Raw genomic sequence first — 21,233 nt, 5'->3', positions numbered from 1 at the left:
ATACCCTTACTCTATCAATCTATCTATTGTCCCTCACTCTATCAATCTATCGCCCTCACTCTATCTATCGCCCTCCCTCTATCTATCGCCCTCACTCTATCTATCACTCTATCTATCTCTATGGAGAAGTGTGGCTCAGGGGTTAGAGGCGGCAGACCCGGAAGCTGAGATCGGCCCTGGACCAGGGTTCAATTCCCCGCCTTGGCGGGTCTTGGGCTAAAAAATTCCATGGACTTGATAATTCTCGCTCCGGTGCCTTCTCGACTCACGGGTTCACACTCTGCGACTCTGGGCAATAGCTTGCTTAATCTCCACAACGGCCCCTCGCGGCGGGATGCCTGGCTTTCACCTTGTGGATACCCTGCCGGGGTTATCTCACAGGGGAATACCAGGACGGGTTCCCTAAGCAAGCACTTAGATACCGACCTCGGTCAGTGATTTGCGCTATATAAATACATGTACATTTACATTTACATCCATCTATCGCCCTCACTCTGTCTATCTATCACACTCACTCTATCACCATCACTCTATCTATCTCCCTCACTCTATCTGTCTATCGCCCTCACTCTATCTATCGCCCTCACTTTCTCTATCTACCGCCCACACTCTATCCATACCCTCACTCTATCAATCTATCGCCCCTTACTCTATCAATCTATCGCCCTCACTCTATTGACCTCACTCTATCTATCACCCTCACTCTATCGCCCTCACTCTATCTATCCATCTATCGCCCTCACTCTGTCGATCTATCGCACTCACTCTATCAACATCACTCTATCGCCCTCACTCACTCTATCTATCTGTCTATCTGTCCCCCTCACTCTGTCTATCGCCCTCACTCTATCTATCGCCCTCACTCTATCTATCGCCCACCCTCACTCTATCTATTGCCCTCACTCCATCTATCTATTGCAATCACTCCATCTATCTATTGCAATCACTCTATATATCTATCTATCTATCTATCGCATCACTCAGCACCACCACAGAATCGCTCAGGGGCACCACAACATCACTATGCGCCACCACAGCATCAATCAGCGCCACCACAGCATCAATCTATGCAACCATTCAACAACAACTGGTTGAAATATGTTTATCAATGTTTCAAGCTTTATTACAAATGTCACAAAAAGATGTTAATATTTCACTTCTGTTCTTGGATTTTCGTCACAATAAAATACACTGAACATAATCTTCACAAAAGTTATTTGCAAAAGTTTAAGCTATTGCCATTATAAATTACAATAACTTTTATTTAAGTTTTAATTATTTAAAAAAATTAAGACATTGTTATTTGTAATATCAATACATCTAAGCCACATAAATACAACACATATTGCAGTACAAATGCTATAGGTTTCACATTTGCGAAAGTTATGACTATTGGCATTGTAAATGACAAAGCTATTAATTTCGCTATTTTCAAAACCAACACATAAATAAAAAAATGTGCCATTTACAATACCAATAGCTCAAACTTTCCTAATGCAAGACCTATTGCATTGCAAATGCTTGTTTTAATAGAGCTACTCATGCTTGGTGAAAGTACCCTGAGCTACTATTATTTTTAATATTGACCACATCAAAGAAGATTACACTAGTGCCCACAATATGTAATATTATCATCAGTGTTCACCTCAGTGTATGAGGCACGGTTTCCAGCACTAATGGAAAAAATGCCTTGTCAATCTGCAATGCCTCTACATGAATAATGCATAACAGCTATAGCTGCAATGCCCCTGCCATCAAGTTATTAGTAATAGGTCTCCCCAAACACCAGCTCATGAGTTCTGAAAATACACACATTTTCATCTCGAATACACACTTCGATTTTGGTAAACATACATTTATTCAACCAAGCAAAACCTTCTACTTTATGAGTTTGAACTACATATGGATGGAGAGGTACCAGTAGCTCAGAATCTACTCATTGGAGAAGTCTGCACTAGAGTAATGTGGGCGGGCATAAGGCGTTACCGGAGGTGTCAGCTATCTTTCTATTGTCCCTACCACTCGAGTAATGCAAAAGATCCAAGAAGTGGTTGAAGGTACCAGCTACTTTACCATGCAACCTACTACTAGTGTACCGTGGGAGAGCAAAAGAAGTGGATAGAGGAGCCAACTACTTTACAATTGCCCTACCACTACGGAAATGTAGGAGAGCTTATGGCTGGGATGAAGGTTCTAGCTACCTCACTTTTTGCCTATTGCTGGAGTAATGCTTAAGAGCAGAGGGGATGAAGGTCCAAGCAATCCTACTAAAACCCTACCCCTAGGGTAATGCAGAAGAGCACAATGCGTGGAAAGGACGAAGGAGCCAGCTCCGCGCTGCATCGAGAAGCAGAGCATGTGGCAAGAAATGATATGTGAGTTGCGTTACCCATGGCGAGGAGTGAAAGAACGAGACCATGTCACAAAACCTGCAGTAGTCCAGCGGGAACTAGTGACAGCCCACTGAGTCTTCTCACAGTTTTATGAGAAAATTATATTATTTGATTGGTTGAACACACATCTCTTCTTAAGATGAAGCACTATTATTCTGACTGGAAGACCCAAGCTTGAAGGCCTATGCCCACAGGGGCAGCCTTGGGTTCTAACAACACTTTCTTCCTGGGAAAACTTTGTCTGAGCACAAGTTCGGAAAGAAAAGAAAACAATTGCCTTTCCACTTGACTGTCTGTTAACTGTTTAGCATCTTGTAAATCTGCAAAATTCAGGGCATTCTAACAGTCCCACTACCTGCCTCGCTTCTCCAGCTGTTACCCCATGGCAGTCTATAAGATCTTTGAACCATTGGTTGTATCTCGATAACCGAGTCAAGTAAGCAACACAACATTGTCTCCTTTTCATGTGGAAGAGAATCCTCTGTGCCAGAACTGGGACAGATCAGTACACACACATTTATACCAGGTTACAAGTTCTCAAGTGTTTAATCCTTGGAGTCCAACTGAAAGACTGATAGCAAGGACTTTCGTGGACTGATACTGCAGTTCTAGAGCGTAGTACAATCGTCAAGGGAGCTTGTGACATCACAAATACTAGTCTTTAAAGCCTGATCTCAGTGCACACAGCTGTCACCTCTTCCTTGGTTTGACAAACTCCTGATTTTGTCTTCTGCTGCATTTACTGCAGCCTCAATAGTAGTCAATGTGTGTGCCAGCTCCACGTGCAGTATTCATGGGCCGCAACAGAATTCTCTCCCTCTTGAACAATTCTGCCTCATCAGGGAGGTCACACACTGATATTTTCCGGTTGCTCTTTGAGCATGATGCTTATGACTTGAATAAGTGGTCCTTTTTTGTTCTCTGTCTTTGTTGGGATCAAGTAACAAAGCGAGAGGGCGAGAGGGCGAGGGTCGATTGCAGCGAGTAAGATGCAGCCTCTATTTGGTGTAAGGCAAGATACTTTCTGGGTGTAAATAACAGTCCTGGCTAATCGTAAATCCACAAAAGCACACAACTATAGGGTGGACATGTTTGAACGTAACCATGCCACTGGAGTCAAGCTATCCTGGCTGATGAGGGCTGAAAGCCCGAAACCGGTCCTAGGATGCCTTTTTCAAGTCCAGGGAGGACCTGGCCTGGCAGTTTGGGCTGGACTGTTCCCATTGGTCACAGGGCCAAGACTGATTTGCATATGGCTGGGTCCAAACTGGAATGGAATTGTGAGCAAAAAAACGATGAATTTAGGCCCAGATCTCTGTACTGGGGTGAATGTATGACATTGTTCTGCATTCTGTCCATCAATTGTACTTTCTTCTATTTGGTGTAAGGCAAGATACTTTCTGGGTGTAAATAACACTCCTGGCCAATTGTAAATCCACAAAAGCACACAACTATAGGGTGGACATGCTTTGAACGTAACCATGCCACTGGAGTCAAGTTATCCTGGCTGATGAGGGCTGAAAGCCCGAAACCGGTCCTAGGATGCCTGTTTCAAGTCCAGGGAGGGCCTGGCAGTTTGGGCTGGACTGTTCCCATTGGTCACAGGGCCAAGACTGATTTGCATACGGCTGGGTCCAAACTGGAATGGCATGGTGAGCAAAAAAACGATGGATTTAGGCCCAGATCTCTGTACTGGGGTGAATGTATGACATTGTTCTGCATTTTGTCCATTTCTGGGTGTAAATAACACTCCTGGCCAATCGTAAATCCACAAAAGCACACAACTATAGGGTGGACATGCTATGGACGTGACCATAATGATGAATGGACACCCACACGACCTTGGGGTCATTGCCTCCTCACTCTAGTTCCTCCATGCTCTCACAGGCAGACCACAGCTACACACAGGTGAATAACTGCAGTGCTGGTCGGCTGCAGCACCTACTTATTGAACTCAGTGTTATTACTGCCACACTCTTACGCCATCTAGGGCCACAGTTGTGGAAGACCACAGCACGAGGATGAGCCTCTGCAGCTACTCTTGTTTTTGTACCCAATTTGTATCAATATGACAAAAACGGATAGAGCAAACTCATCCCGGGTCCCCTTCATGTATTGCAATACTGATAACTTGGCAGGTGTGATTGGTCCACAATATGAACATTTGCAAACTGTAGGTCATAAGAGTAAAAGTCGTTTACAGTGAATAGATACCTTCAGAGTGCTAATGTCACCCCTCTCAGTGTCCTCGCTCGTTACAAGCATTATATACATCATTGATGAAGTAAACACTACAACAATGCCCCCTACCCACCAGCATCTTAGGTGCCCGGCTTAATGGGAAGGAAATAAAGGAGGGGGGTAGATCAGCAGGCTACGGGAGCATGGGGACCCACAATGATCAGGTGTAAATACCAGTTTGCCAGGGAGGCCCTCTTTAAACGTTTGCAAGTCTGGTAATATAGCGTTCCATGCCGCAACTATGGCTGATCCTGACCAGGCCGCGGATCTCCTCTCACTGAGCCCCGTTTAAGTGCCGCAGCACACCACAGTTTCAATCCTGGTAGTGTGTCAGCTTTCCAATGCATTGCTATGGATGTACGGGCTATGAGTAGAGCCAGGTCTATGAAGCGATTGGTTACTCTTACAACTTTCTCTGCAGCTACTCTTGGTACGTGCATCTCCACACACCCTCTGCACTCAGGCGGCTTAACCCCTTGCATGCTTGTCATGGCACACAGTTCTCGTGTGCTGATGACGGCTCCCGGCCGTCATGACCGCACCCGCGATCGAAATGTGCTGCACAGGTGCAGAATCGCGGCAGCATGCAAGGGTTAAAGAACCGTCATTGTACATAATGGAGAAGCCAGCCCCATCAGATCCTGGACATATCCCACATTTCCCCAAGGTTCCAGTAGCACAGCCCACCTCCACACAGCGTCACTGCAGCCCAGTCAATGTGCCTGGATGGAAAAATGGGGTCCAGTGCGGAACATCAGATCTTCGTGGTCATCCTGTGCTGTGGTTAGCCACACTCCTCCCTTGCCAGGGTCATTACCCCAAGATCCACACTATAGGTGCCAGACAGACAGGCACAGTGTGGGACAGGGAAGTCGTCCTAATTGTCTTCTGGGAGTAAGTTGTCTTATTTGTCGAGTGGGCGGTAGTGAGCTTCTTTATTCGTTGTACCATGGGCGCCTGACAGTCTGACATGGTGTAGGGTCATGGAGGAGTTTCCTATTTTAATTTGATGGGTAGAAGGGAGTTGTCTTGCTAGTCTTTCTACACTGGAGGTAAGATGGTGAGTGCATGGTGTGCCTCACTATTCACCATACCTTCGGTGCCTGACAGTCTGGCAAAGCATGAAGGCTTAGAGGTGTGTCCTGATTTTATTTTGAGAGTGAAGGGTAGAAGTGAGTTGTTTTTCTAGTCTTTCTACCTCTGAGGTTAGACGGCCAGTAAAGATTGGGGTAATGCTCTGAATCACTGTTGCCTTACCATGAGCGTCGGACAGGCTGGGATGGTGCAGAGTGGGTGTGTGTTCGTGGGGGGGGGGGTATTCCATTCTCTTGGGGGGATAGGAACATGAGAGCTGATTCACAAGTCTCAGATAGAAAAGCACAGAATAGACAGGATATTCGTTTTCTGTTCACTCTTCTGGAGGGTTGATAAGTAGATACTTATGTCAGGTGGAAGACTAGGGCAGAGTTGGTCAGGATCCTCTCTCTAAATCTTACATCCGACAGAAGAGCAGCTGGATACTGCCTCACTAGTTTTAATTTTGGAGTCAGGCAGAAGACAGATGTCAGACAGAAGAAGAGGGCAATATTGAGCAGGAAGCTATATAGATTTACCTCAAAAGTCAAACAGAAGAGATGGGTAGGATTGGGTAATAATGGGCCTCCCTAAGTTTATCTCAAAAGTTAAACAGAAGAAGAGGGGAGAGTTGGGCATGACTCTACCTCACTAGACTTACCTCTAAAGTTGGAGATGGAGGAAGCCACAGTCAGGCCTCTCACAGTGCCTCATTATTCTTACAACTGGAGTCAGACAGAAGGGTAGGACATAGTTGGGCAGGATGCTACCGGTCTAGTCTTACCTCGGGCGTCATGCGACTGATGGTGGGTAGGTCGTAACCCGAATTGATGAAGTTGGGAGCATAGAGCTGGAGTTGAAACTTGCACAGCCATTGGAACACGGCCTCTGAACTCTAAAAGAGAAGAAAGACTTTCAGTAACTGAAGAGAGGACAATGACGGGTGCTGCATATATAATCTATAACACTTTTGTAATAGAATTGCATTGTTTGTACAGTTTATAATGTAGTGCATGAGAAAATGCCTCTAGCCTATGCAGGACTTCACAGGGTGTGCGTCAAAGCTTAAATATAATGCACAGGAAATCCTGCCCGACTTTACAATACCCAGGAAGCGTTTACCCTCTGCACAGTAACTACACAGTAAGTCAGAATTAAAAATGAGACTTCTATATCAAAAGGCAAAGGACAGTCTTAGCAATTTATGAATTCCTATATATTTTTGAAAGCTACAAAACCTATAGAGCAGTTTGTAAGAATGTAGACTAATAGAAGATGAACTGGATACCGACAAATATACTTGATAATATGCACTGTATATGAACTTATACACACACAAACGTGTGCATAGACCTGGGATCAGTACTTAAGCGTGCACTACGGCTAATACACGGAAGTTATGCCAATAGAGCTGTATATAGAAAAAGCGCACTGCCTATGAATGACTAAATATTAAAGAGTGCCTGCTATATGGAATTCTACACAAATATTGAATAGTGAATAGAAATTTCTATTCTTCCTGTGGACTAGTGCATACTGGTGCACAGCTTGTCGAGTGATGAGTGGCAAAATGTGCAAAGTCTGAGCATGAAACTGTGGATAGCATATATGTTAGTGCACATGTAATTCTGGGCAACCTGTAGGCTAGTTTCAACAAAGTGTACATAGAATTTAGAGTACTGAACACAAACATGATTAGAACCGATGGGCGGGTGTATAGTGCATAGTTTATAGAGAAATTATTAGTTAATGGGGTCCAACCTAAACATCAGTGGGTAGAAAACTATGTAAAGTCTACTGACTGGTGTCTAAGAACACTTTGAGAACCGATGGACAACTGCGTAAAAGATCAACACCCTTCAAATTAGTGCAGATTAAATGGTGCATAAACCATGGACCCTTGCATATGAGTGTACAGAGCCTGAGGACTCATGCACAGGAGTGTGTGCACAGTTACTACTTTACAAATTGCTGCTAGTGCTAAAATAATGAAACAAATTAAAATGCTGCACCCTAGAGGAGTTATTTTCACTTGAACAAAAAGTGCTTCACGCTAAACATTTCAGAGGTTTTTGGGTGCCCTTTGAAGTGAGAGGTGGACAAAATGAATGTTTTACAGTGAACTAAAATTGAAGTCCTCTTCAGGCATCCACCAAGCCTTAAAGTAATAACACAAAATCTCCACTTGGGAGAGACCCCTTTTAGGACGAATACCCTCAGCCACCATAGGTGGTATGGTTCATCATCTGGGCTTCTCCTCCCAATGGGAAAACCTAGTTCCACTGAGGGCTACAACATCCACAGTGTGAGGAAGGAACTTAGGGATGTTTTTAAGGTGTTTGCACACTCACAAGGATGCTAAAATCCCATAGATGGATAAAAGTGTAGTGGGGACGCAGAGCAAAAAAATGTGCATACAAAGTGGTGAGATTAAAACTACTTAGTGGGGGCAAAACAAAACACTTTATTCACTTGCTCGCACTGGTAGAGTTAAAAACAGTGCAGCGAGCAATATGGATTTGAACTGCTCTGTGTCATTAAAAGGTCGACATGTTTCAGCCTAAGTGATCTCAATAAGTATCTAGGCTTTCATCAGGACCAGAAGGTTTAGAGCTGTGTGCTGTGTGGGAGTGAAAAATACAGAAATAAAATAGTGATAACAAACCAGTAGTCCTATGTATCCTTGCTAGATTCTATTGGATGTACCCAGAGTATTGGATAAGGGGCCTCACCTCAACTGGCAACAGCTCATGGAAGGGGGCCCGCTCTCTCCGTCAGTACCCCGTCGTAGTACATGAGCTGCGAGGTCCCTCAGTGGGACTAGGTTTTCCCATTGGGAGGAGAAACCCATATGATGAAGCATGCCACCTATGGTGGGTGAGGGTATTCGTCCTAAAAGGGATATCTCCCAAGTGGAGATTTTGTGAGACACTAGTCAGTTATCTTTTAGCATCTTGCGTGCTTGCAGAGACCCAAGGATTTTTTGTGGTATCACTGTATTTGAATAGGGGATATCTTCCTTGCAGGTCTCTAAACTTTCTCCCTTGGACCCCCTCCTCCCTTTTTGTGTTATTTTTATATCCACCAAGCCCTGTCTGCAGCTCACAAGACTACATGTACTACTAGACTAATTCACACTACCAGACCACATCTACTCCACAGGCCAATGGACTGCATCTTATCTCTAGATCATATCTAGACTTACAAATCACATCGTCTCCCTAGACTTTGGCTTCTTCAGTAGATCACTTTTCCTCCACAAACCATAAGTATATGGAAGATCTCCTTTTCCTAACTTAATAACATCTATTCTGTGATTCCAGATCTGCTCTGCAAGACAAAATTGCCTCCATAAGATCACATTTACTCCAAAAGATCAGCTCCCATCCACTAGATACCATCTCCTCCACTAGACAGCATCTCTATTGGAAGATCACATCATCTCCACTAGAACTGAACTCCTTCAGTAGACCATATCTTCTCCATTAGACCACATCTCCTCCACTAGACCATTGCTGCGTTTGTGTAGAGATGACAGGAGTCCCAGCACGTGGGTTCAGAAGTATTTAATCTTATCAAATCAGGAGAATCAGCACGCAAAGTCTCCCTGCGATCGCTCCAGGCTCCAAGAACAGCTGACTGCTCAGAACACTCACAGAGCAATACCATGGAAAAAGAACATAGAATAAAAACATTCTAACAATTAAAGAGATAACCTCAAATTAATATATGATATATATATATATATATATATATATATATACTAGCAGCCCGCCCCAGCGTTGCCCGGGGCAGAAGGGGGCTGGGGGCAGCGTTTTAGGCTTGCGGCAGCATTGCCCGGGGCAGAAGGGGGCTGGGGTGACTGTTTTCTACTTTCCTGTAAGGAACCATAAACAATAAACAAACTATCTTAAATAAATACTTCGAACTATTTGCGAGGCAGGAGGTGTCTGGAAATAAAAGCCACGCATTAAGCTCCCTTAATAAGCACTGCGGCCGATAGGTCCGGAGCACGAGAGTTGATATGACCCTTTAGACGTCTTTGCCAGTTTTGGGCCTTATCTGGCGCAATTGTGTAAAAATAGAGGGGCAGGTTCTTTCCCAAGGTTGGGTATATTTCTGGAGTCGAGATGTAGGTGCGGCCTGCGCCTTCAGGAAAATGAGGGAAGCGAGGCTTTGATTACGATTTGAGCCCGAGGATAATGGCTGCAACTTTCTGCTTTCTCGGTGCAAGTTCAAATGCGCCACCATGGCGTTATCACGCAAAAGGGGGAGACCGATGATAAAACTTAAAAATAAACACTTAAAAAATGATTTTCTTCGAGGCTTCATTACCGCTTGTCCGCCGCTCGCCGCTCCTCCCCGCCTGTCCGCAGCTCCTCTCCGCGATCATGTCCTCCGCTTTTCCTGTTGCTCCTGAACGCCGCTCCTCCCCGCGCTCTCGATGTCATGACGCAGACGTCGCGGCCGGCGCTTCTTTCAGGGTACTACTTTGTTTTTAAAGTTAATTTTTTTAATTTACGTTTTATTTTTTATTTTATGTAGCCTATGTCCATCTACACACCCTGACAGTTTCAAGGATGTATCAGTGGTGTGGATTGGCGCTGTGGTTCCCGAGTTTACCTGGCTCAAAGGGTTGTGTTCTCTCTGTATAGTAGTATAGATATATATATATATACATACATATATACACATACATATCTATACTACTATTATAAAGGGAGAACTGTGTCCTTTGAGCCAGGTAAAACTCGAAAAGTACACCACCAATCCAAACACCCAAGACATATTTGAAAACCTCAGAGCAAGCAGAAGGACATAGGCTATTAAAAAGAAAAAATATATGTTGTTTAAAAAATTTAGAAATAAAAATAAAGTAGCCCCTTGCAAGTAGAGCCGGCCGCGACGTCTGCGTGATGACATCATTTTGCGCTCCCTGGCAACACTTCCTGAAATGGCGGCGAATCGTGCTGCCCGGGGTGTCCGAGGCTTTGCAGCTCTGCGGATCGTGCCCACGTGATTGCTGACATCATTTGCGCTCCCTGGCAACACTTCCTGAAATGGCGGCGAATCGTGGTGCCCGTGGTGTCCAAGGCTGTGCAGCTCTGCAAATCGTGCCCATTGACGGAAGATCGCGACCTGCTGGGAGGACTGCCGCTGCCCTGCTTGCTGCTGGGCGAAGTGGCGGCCTGTGCGGGCGGGGCGCCTGGAGCGGGACTGGACAATCCCTTAGAGCGCGGACGGGGATGAGTCCTGGAGTGACTGGCGCTGTTTCATGCGTGGGGAGTGGGAGGTAGCAAACGGTGAATTACAGGAGGAAAAGCGCCTGGAGCGGGACCGGCGGCTGAGGTAAGGCTCAGGCTCTCCGGTACACGGGCGGGAGGGGGCCGGGGTGGGAGGGGGAGGGGGGCGGGAGGTTGTCCCTGAACAATGGCGGATGAGGTAAGGCTCAGGCTCCGGGACACGGACAATGTCGTGGCGGGCGGGGGCCGGGTGGGAGTGCACGCAAGCCTGAAATGCTGCCCCCAGCCCCCTTCTGCCCCGGGCAACGCTGGGGCAGGCTGCTAGTATGGAATATGCTACTTACCAGTATGCATCTGTTCTTGGCATAGAGGGCTGCAGAGTGGTACATTATGAATAGATCGCCATCTGGTGTTGGGCTCGGATGATTGCACTTTGTTTTTCTCTTGGAGAGTCTTTTGTAGATTGGTGACTCCTCCTTTGGTTGCTAGTGCGCATGGGCATCGGCTCCATCCTTAGATTGTTTTGCCATAGTAGGGTTAGATGGAGTAGTATGATAGAATACAGATAGAAACGCCCATGTAAGTGTATCTAAATAAGATATTGTTGGAACAGACACAGGTTTCCGGGGAGGCTGGGAGGGCATGTACCACTCTGCAGCCCTCTATGCCAAGAACAGATGCATACTGGTAAGTAGCATATTCCGTTCGAGGCATATGGGCTGCAGATGGTACATTATGAATAGACTATACAGCAGTTCTCTCCCTAGCGGTGGTTGCCCGTGTCTGTTACAACAGTCTGAAATAAAGTTTTTAATACAGCTTGTCCCACTCTAGCTTGTTGTGTTGTGTGCACATCTACACAATAGTGCTTTGTGAAGGTATGCAGTGTAACCCAGGTAGCTGCTTTGCATATGTCATCTAGTGGAATGTTTCCCAAGAATGCCATAGATGCTCCTAGTTTACGTGTAGAGTGAGCTCTAGGAGGAACAGTTAATGTCCTCTTTGCTTTTAAGTAGCATATTTGTATACATTTTACAATCCATCTGGCAATGCCTGCTTTTGAGATGGGATTGCCCTTATGCGTAGGAGAAAACGCTACAAATAGCTGTTTTGTCTTTCTGAAAGTTTGTGTTCTTTCTATATAATACAATAATGCCCTTCTGACATCTAATGTATGTAGGGCCCTTTCCGCTACCGTCTGTGGTTTTGGAAAGAAGACCGGTAGTTCCACTAACTGATTGATGTGGAATGCTGAAATTACTTTAGGTAAGAATTTTGGGTTTGTTCTAAGAACCACCTTGTTTTGGTGTAACTGCATGAATGGTTCTTGTATTGTATTGTTTTGGTAGAGCGCTACAGCTGCCCCGGCAATGAGGCGTCCCGGCGCTAGAACCCAGATCAAATCCTGAGCGGGAAGAATCCATGGACAGAGGAAGGATTACAGGCAAGGGAATAGAAAAGTTTTCACTGCTTTCCGGAAAGCTGATAAGTTGTCTATCGAACGAATATGATGTGGTAAGTCTTGAATTGTAAACGCTTGTAACTCACTTACTCTTCTGAGTGAAGTGATCGCTATGAGGAAGGCCACCTTCCATGTGAGGAATTGTATTTCACACCTGTGCATAGGTTCAAAGGGTGGTCCCGTTAGTCTGGTAAGTACTATGTTGAGATTCCAGACTGGGGAAGGTGGCAGTCTTGGTGGAATGACTCTTTTGAGTCCTTCCATGAAAGCTTTAATTGCTGGTACTTTAAACAGGGAAAGATGTTGCCTGTTTTGTAGGTACGCCGCTATAGCTGCGAGATGAACTCTGTTAGAGGTATATGCTAAGTTACATTGCTGCAAGTGTAGTAAATAGCAAATAATCTGTTTAGTGGATGCGTCCAGAGGGTTGATGTGATTACTGTTACAGTGTACAGCAAACTTTTTCCATTTTGCTGCATAGCATGCTCTGGTGGTAGGACGTCTTGCTTGTTTAATGATTTCCATACATTCTGGAGGTAAATCTAAATATCCAAACTCTATGACCTCAGGAGCCAGATCGCTAGGTTCAATTGTTTGGGATCTGGGTGCATTATTTCTCCATGGTTCTGTGTAAGGTGCATGGGTAATAACCTTAGCTTTTGATGTGGCACCTGTGAGAGTTGTAGTAGCGTGGTGAACCACGGCTGTCTTGCCCACGTGGGTGCTACTAGTATCATTGTCATTGAGTGCTGTTGCAGTTTCCGAACCACTAACGGAATTAGTGGGAGAGGGGGAAAAGCGTAAGCAAATTTGTTGGACCAATTTATCCATAGTGCATTTCCCTGGGACCGGTGGTGTGGGTACCTGGATGCGAAGTTTTGGCATTTTGCGTTCTGATGATTGGCAAACAGATCTATTTCTGGTTGCCCCCATCTTTGGAAGAATGGCTGCAGTATTTGGTCGTGCAGCTCCCATTCGTGTACTTGTTCTGACTCTCTGCTTAGGATGTCTGCTATCTGATTTTGAACTCTTGGTAGGTGTTCTGCTAACAGATAGATGTTTTGAGGAATGGCCCATCTCCAAATGTCCTGTGCTAGTCTGGATAGTTGGAGAGAGTGTCCCCCCCCCTGTTTTTGAATATAATACATTGCAGTCATGTTGTCTGTTCTGATCAGGACTGCCTTGTTGGTTATTTGCATTTGGAAAGCTTTTAGTGCTAGAAATACTGCTAGTAGTTCTAAGTAGTTGATGTGCAGTTTCTTTTGCTGCACACTCCATTTCCCCTGCACTGTGTATTTGTCCATGTGCGCTCCCCATCCGAAGAGCGATGCGTCCGCTGTCAGTATCACTTGTGGAATCGGTTCTAGGAACGACCGTCCTTTGGAAATGTTTGTTGTGTTCCACCACTTCAGAGAGCGATGCGTACGGTCGTCCACCAACACCAGATCTGTAATCTGACCTTGAGCCTGATTCCACTGTGTCGCTAGACACTCCTGTAGTGGACGCATTTGTAGTCTGGCATGTGGTATTAGCAGTATGCAGGAGGACATCATGCCTAACAGTTGCATAAACACTCGTGCTGGTAGTGAGTGTTGTGGTTGAAATCTTTGTATCAACTTGACCATTGTCTGTATCCTGATTAGATTGGGGTATGCTTTGGCTCTTTCTGTGTCTATAGTAGCCCCCAAGTATTGTTGAATCTTGTTTGGTTGTAGGTGTGATTTTTTGTAGTTCACAGTAAACCCTAGTTGGTGCAGCAATTGAATGGTCTTCTGTGTGTTGTGAAGGCATTCTTCTTGTGACTTGGCCTTTATTAGCCAATCGTCCAAGTAAGGGAAGACATGTATTTGTTGTCTTCTTAGGTGTGCTGCCACCACAGCTAGGCATTTTGTGAACACTCTTGGTGCCGTTGTGACCCCGAACGGAAGGACTTTGAATTGATAATGTTGTCCTTCCACTACAAACCGTAGGTATTTCCTGTGGGCTTTGTGAATTGGGATGTGAAAGTAAGCGTCTTTTAGATCCAGTGTAGAAAGAAAGTCCCCTTTCTTCAGTAAAGGGAGTACCTGTTGGAGCGTGACCATGTGGAAATGTTCCGAATTTATGTATGCATTGAGAGGTCTGAGGTCCAAGATTGGTCTTAGAGACCCGTCTTTTTGGGGGATTAGGAAGTATAGAGAGTATACTCCTGTCCCTTGTTGATGTTTTGGAACCTTCTCTATGGCATGCTTTTGTAGCAGTGATAGTACTTCTTCTTTTAACAATGTCAGATGGTCTTGACTCATTGGACGCTGTTTGGGGGGGATGTTTGGTGGGGTAGCTGTGAGTTCTAGGCAATAACCATGTTGGATAATTTGTCTCACCCACTTGTCTGATGTGATGTTTTCCCAGACAGGTAGGAACTGTGCTAGACGTCCCCTGACCGGTGTTATGTGGTCTGGGGGAAGCTGTATTAAGTCACTGTTTTGGGGTTGGGGAGTTGCGGTTGTTATTATTTCCGCGACCTCTACCCTTGTTGTTGTTACCTCTGTAACTGCCTCTTGAATTACCTCTGGGTGACGTTGTCGTAAAAGAGGTGGATTGCTGACTTGTTCCTGTACTTTTTGAGCCCCCTCTATAGGTGGATCTACGAAAGGAACCCCTTTGTGTTGGCTGTTGTAATGCTCCCATTGACTTAGCCGTTTCTGTGTCCTTTTTCATCTTTTCTAAGGTCTCGTCTGTGCTTGAGCCGAAAAGTGTGTTCTGATCAAAGGGTTGGTTCAATAAGGATGTTTGTACTTCTTGTTTGAACCCTGAGACCCTAAGCCATGCATGTCTCCTTAACATGATACTGGTGTTGATGGATCTTGCTGCAGTGTCTGCCGCATCCAGGGCGCACTTAATGGAAGTGTTAGTTATTATCTTTCCTTCCTGTATTAGCTGATCTGCTCTTTTCTGATGTTCTTTAGGAAGATGTGTGATGAGTTTTTCTAACTCATCATAATGTGCCCTGTCATAACGTGCAAGTAGCGCTTGTGTATTGGCTATGCGCCAGCTATTTGCCGCCTGTGATGCTACTCTCTTGCCTGATGCCTCTATTAATTTTGACTCTTTATCAGTTGGAGGGGCTTCTCCTGTAGATAATGAGTTCGCTCTTTTGCGAGCGTTTGAAACTACAAGCGAGTCCAGAGGTACCTGCCCCTTGATAAATATTGGGTCCTTTGGAGCTGCCTTATATTTCTTATCAATTCTTGGGTTTAACACCCTAGCCCTCACTGGGTCTTTGAATATGTCTGCTGTGTGACTGAGAAGACCCTTCAGCATAGGTAGAGTACATGATGTTCTTTGTGCAGTAGGTAATGTCTCTAATAGGAAATCCTCTACCTGAGGTTCTGTATGTAGATCTACCTTGTGATATTTTGCTGCCCTATTAATGAGCTGTACAAAGCCTGTGTTATCATCAGGTGGTGAAGGCTTTGAGGGATATAACTCTGGGTCGTTGTCATCATCTGACCCTGCGTCATAATTATCCCATGGGTCATCCTCATCTGGGATAGTGTCATCGTCCCCATGAGGTTCTCCCTCCCCTGTATCACTGTTTACATCTGACTGAGGTGTAGATGGTCTTGGTGTAGAAGGTGGAGGAATATTTGGCATAGTGTGAGGAATAGGAGAAGAGGGGCCGAGGAGAAGTAGGAGGAGTTGTATTTGTCCCCATTGTTCTCTTCTTAGAAGGAAGAGGTTTGTCTTCAAACTGTTCATTCTTCCTCTTCTTCGTCACTACTTTGCCAGTTTGTGGATCGATAAACAAAATCTTTTGTTTCGGATCTGTTTGCTGCTCCTGTATCGGTACCGAAGCTTTTGGTTCCGAAAGGTGCCTTTGCTTTCGATTGTCAATGTTCGGTGTTTTCGGCACCGAGGATTTGTTCGATTCCGATTTTTTCGGTGTCGAGTGAGTCTTCGACGTTGAAGCATGTTTCGGTTTCGACATGGAATGCTTCGATGCCGAGCTTTCTCTTGCATGAAGCTTCGGTGTCGAAGTGGATGTCGATGTCAACCGTTTCTTGGATCCGACATGGTGGGAGACCGAGAGTTTCGGTTTCAGTTTCGTTGCCGGGCCCGAAGGCGGGGCGTCGGAAACTTTTTTCTGCGGTTTGACCGGGCTCGAAGGCGGGGTCGTTACCGCACGGGGTCGGTTTTTTGGTAAGGGGACGTCGTCACTCACGGTTTGTTGCACGTCGAGTTCCTCGACATCCGACTCGTCCCCTTCCGACCCCGACTGTTCTTCATGATCCTCTTCTTCATCGAGGTGCTGGTCCTCGAACAGCTCCGGGATCGCCTCCAAATGCATTCTGGAAACCTCGTGTCTTCGAGCTCGACGATTTCTAATCGTCGACTTGGAGGAGAATGCAGCGCAGGCCTCGCAGTCCCTGGATTCGTGTTCAGGCGATAGGCAGAGATCGCACACCTCGTGTAGGTCCTTGTGTGGGAACTTAGCACCACACGTTGGACATTTCTTAAATGGAGTCCTTTCCATGGACTCCGGGCTTGACCACGTCGAGAAAGGCCTCCTGTTCGTCGACGTAGATCAACGTTTTTCTTTGATGTTGGAGTCGAAAAGCGTCGGAATGGAAATGAAATCGCGTTCGACAACAATACCGTCAAATTGGAAAGGGAATACGCGCCGAAAAATCACTTCTTTCCGAAGTCGATCTGGAGCGCTTCAATCCTCATCCGAACCCGATGGCGGAAAAAAACAATCTAAGGATGGAGCCGATGCCCATGCGCACTAGCAACCAAAGGAGGAGTCACCAATCTACAAAAGACTCTCCAAGAGAAAAACAAAGTGCAATCATCCGAGCCCAACACCAGATGGCGATCTATTCATAATGTACCATCTGCAGCCCATATGCCTCGAACATATATATATATATACACATATACACACACACAACCCCATTACACACCTCCTTTCCCTTAACAGAACCAAAAAAACAATAAACCCACAGCAAAATATGCCGAAAAATAAAGCCCAAGCAAAAATGCATGACAAAGTAAAATACAATCTGAAAGAATATAATCACTTAGATACTTGGGCATTTACACTTTCCTGCTACTCCTGTGCCCCCCATCAATTACACCACGTCCAGCACCTCTTTGCTGCAATTCAGAGTCAGCCGTGGCGAGTTGATGTGAAACACGATTCTCACCACCTCCTTCTGAACTTTTTTTACTCATAGGCTTGAACCCACAGGATACACAGAGCACACTTAACTGACAATCAAGTAACCACCCCCTTCTGGGCACACGTCACCCCTACCAGTTACTGACCCAATCGCTGGTCTGATGAGACTACCATACATACAAGTGAATCCAATTAGTCAGAACCACCCAACTCTTCTCCACCCTTCACCTTGGACACAATTCTCTTCCTCCACCATTTACCATTTTGTACTTTGACTGAGTGCTTGGAAGCTTGACCCCTGTTGTCTTGGGATACATTTTGGGAGATGATTTTTTGGTGCCCTGAGATCCCCTGACCTGTTCCCCCACATGAAAAATAATCTACAGCTTTCACCCTCCTAAAATCATTATACCTAACCCTACTTCTCTCTTGAGTTTTCTCAACATTAACCCTTATCTCATCACCACTAGGAATGCTCTCGTTGACAGTTTCCTCTAAAACCCATTTCGGGGACAACTCATTTGTGGAATGTCTCCCATGCAACAACGCAAAAGTGGCCACCCCAGTAGTCGAATGGGAAGTGTTGCGATAACACCAAACCCTATCAGACACTGCCTCTTGAATATCCATACCTGCAGTGTCTGTCTATTGAATAGTATCCTTGATCATGCGGCTTACCCTCTCAACCATGCCATTCCCCTGTGGGCTATGCAACATAATGTTGGGTGGCTGACACCCAACTTCTTCAAGAAAGTGTCCGCCTGAGATGGCGCTAGAGGGCGCGCTTACGGAATGGCTGCCTAGACGCGCAGCTCCCGTTCCTTGGCACATAATCCTGCATTAATCCTGCACCACGGGGCACTGAACTATCCTGAAACCACCCGCATTCTGAGACCTGCATTGTTCCCTACGCTCGCTCCAACTTTGGCGGCTCTGGGAGCTCCGGGACCGGAGATACGGGCGGAGGCAGTTTGACCGACACTGCCGCTGGAGCGCGAGAGGACGCCGGGCCGGCTGCTGCAACTACGTGACCCCGGGGATCACCACGAGGCTGCAGGCCGCATCTCGCTGCCGCGATCTGAAGCCCTGCTACGAAGGTAGGAGACGGCTGGTCACACTGCCTGGAGCTGTGCCCCCCCCCCCCCCCCGTCGCTGGCAGATCCTTGTTCTTGGTACTGGGGGGGGGGGCTGCTCATCTTGCCCCTGCATGAGATTGCGACCTGCCTGCGCCGCTTCCCGCCTTGCCGCCATGGTTGGCTGGCACAACGAGCGCTGATGGACCAGTGAGGACTGGGGCCTGACCCACCCATGAGCCGTGCCACTCGCCGATGGTCACTGCACCGTGGCCACACCTGGAGACAATCTCGGATAGAGGGTTAGCTGCAGCTCCCTACGGTGTGGGGACCCTGGGATATCCCGCTGTGTGGCGATCCCCGTGGGGCTGCCCTCTTCGCTGCTGACCGTTGCTGCCTATCCTGTTGACCTGGCCCCTGTCATACTGGTGCTGGTAAGGTCTATAGGGCATGGATCTCCGACACGATTAGCCCTACACCACTGGGGTCCTCTGGATGCACTACACGTCCTTGCTTCTACATCCACCGCTGCCTGGCTGGAGCCTGGGGGGGCACGTACGGCTGGGATTGCTGACGACTCCCCTGTCTCACGCTACAAACCTACACTGCGGCGGGACCTTCCTGCTCCCTCCCGGCTGCTTTCTCCTCTCTGACCTGCCCTGCGCCTTATTGACTGGGATTGTGGATTATCGCTACAAGCAGCCATGGGGCGCCCTGAACAGCGCCAGCCCAAATTGAGCTTCGACAATGCTCGCAAGGGCACTAAAACGACGACGGTGAACTCGGAGCCTGGCACGTCTTCTCCGCAGCACACAGCCCCCCCACCCCCGGCCCAGGCGGCGGATCTCACGGCTCTAATCCAAGAGATGCGGCAGGGCTTCGCCACTGTTGTGGAAAAAGTGGATGGGGTGACGGCTCGATTGGATGCCCTTGTGCATAAGGTGGACCGGCATGAGGAACGCATTACGACTGCGGAGCAGCGGATATCCGACAACACGGATGCCACAGCAACCCATGCGACGCAGTTAACCAGAATGGAAAATTTACTGCGCGTCATAGCAGCGAAGAACGAAGATTTGGAGGCGCGCAGCCGTCGTAACAACATACGCATAACGAATGTGCCGGAGTCCACAGCCACAGGCAGAATGGAGCTATATGTGGAGAAGTTGCTTAGGGGATCCATTGGAGACGACGCTTTCTCTCCTCAGTTCATAGTGGAAAGGGCACACCGTTCACTGGCACCAATGCCCCAGCCTGGCTTACCTCCTAGGCCTATAATAGCACGGCTCTTGAACTACCGAGACCGCGACACGGCCCTTCGGGCGGCCCGCACTCAGAAATCGCTGCAATATAATGGGGTCATTTTTTCAATATATCCTGACTTCACGCAGATGGTCCAGGACGAAAGGCGCAAGTTTTTGCCTGTAAAGAAAAAGCTGCGGGAGGCCCAAATCGACTATGCCCTCCTATATCCGGCTAAACTGCGTATCACTCATCAGGGTAAGCAACGTTTCTTTACTAACCCGCAGAAGGCAGAGGATTATCTTAAAACTGTGCGGACGGCACGCAGGGGCGGGAATGCGCCTGCAGACGAACTAGAGAATGCTGATTTGCCCCCGGAACGACAAGAAGACTAGCTGCATGTGCAAGGTATGCGCACGGTGCTGGTCGCACCTGCCGCCTCTCCAGAGGCTTATGGAACTTTAGACATTGGAGTGCTGAGAGAGTGTTGGACACGCAGGATCATTGCACCCCAGTGGTAATGTACGCCAAGGACCACCCCCTTGGCCTTAGTCTCCACCGAGGGCGGTATACTACTGGAGCTAAGAGCCTGGTGGTGGCAGTACGCACTCTATGCTTTACCCCTTCTGGGTGTTCCCCAATACATGGTTGTGTTTTTTGTTACTACTGTTGAGGTTGGAAGGGAGATTGGGGTGGGATTATGAGGGGGGGATCCATGGCTACTGGCATGTTTGGGATGCTGGGGTGGGTGGGGGGAGGCTGGGGTTCACGAGGCTTTTGTTGCTCAGAATGTACATTTATCTGCTGACAAGGTGTTCCTTTGAGATTGGGCGGTATGGCTGTGGCTATGTCACCAGCGCCCCTTGGGCATCCCCATACTTAGAGTTGCTGTCTATATGGCAGTGTTGAATACCTGCGCAAGATTGACATGCTTATCGTGGAATGTAAGGGGTCTCAACAATGCGAAGAAATGCAGAAATATAATTGCTTATTTGAACAGACATCATGTGCAAGTTGTCATGCTACAGGAGACACATCTGCCTGCTCAGGGCGATGCTACATTTGCGAAAAAATGGGCGAGTACACGGGTTTACTCCTCATACTCGACATATGCGAGAGGGGTTGCGGTGCTCATTGCCCGCGGGGTACCTTTTCATCGTCTCGGAGAGGCGGTGGACAAAGAGGGGCGTTATGCTTTGCTGTGGGGACGAATAGGCCGCGATGTCTATATGTTTGTGTCCATGTATGCACCGAATGTTGACACTCCAGCCTTTTATTCTGTGTTGTGGGGGGAAATTGTGGCTGTTGGGGCAAGACATGTTGTATGGGGTGGAGATTTCA

The 21,233-nt window shown here is 47.0% G+C and overlaps 1 protein-coding gene across 2 annotated transcripts in view; it reads right to left on the bottom strand.

The window, feature by feature from the left end:
• The window catches only part of CASKIN1 (CASK interacting protein 1), a 662,583-nt gene that overhangs the window by 50,740 nt on the left and 590,610 nt on the right, over positions 1–21,233 (bottom strand). For both annotated transcript variants that reach the window (XM_086940483.1, XM_086940482.1), the window contains exon 16: positions 6,493–6,603. In XM_086940483.1, the coding sequence (XP_086796609.1) occupies positions 6,493–6,603 (111 nt within the window). The remainder of the gene's footprint in view (positions 1–6,492; positions 6,604–21,233) is intronic.

The sequence above is a fragment of the Lissotriton vulgaris genome, chromosome 10, assembly GCF_964263255.1.
Source record: "Lissotriton vulgaris chromosome 10, aLisVul1.2, whole genome shotgun sequence".
In the NCBI taxonomy this organism is placed as follows: Eukaryota; Metazoa; Chordata; class Amphibia; order Caudata; family Salamandridae; genus Lissotriton; species Lissotriton vulgaris.
Note: the sequence above shows the minus strand (reverse complement) of the source record. Positions and strands in the feature narration are given on the sequence as shown.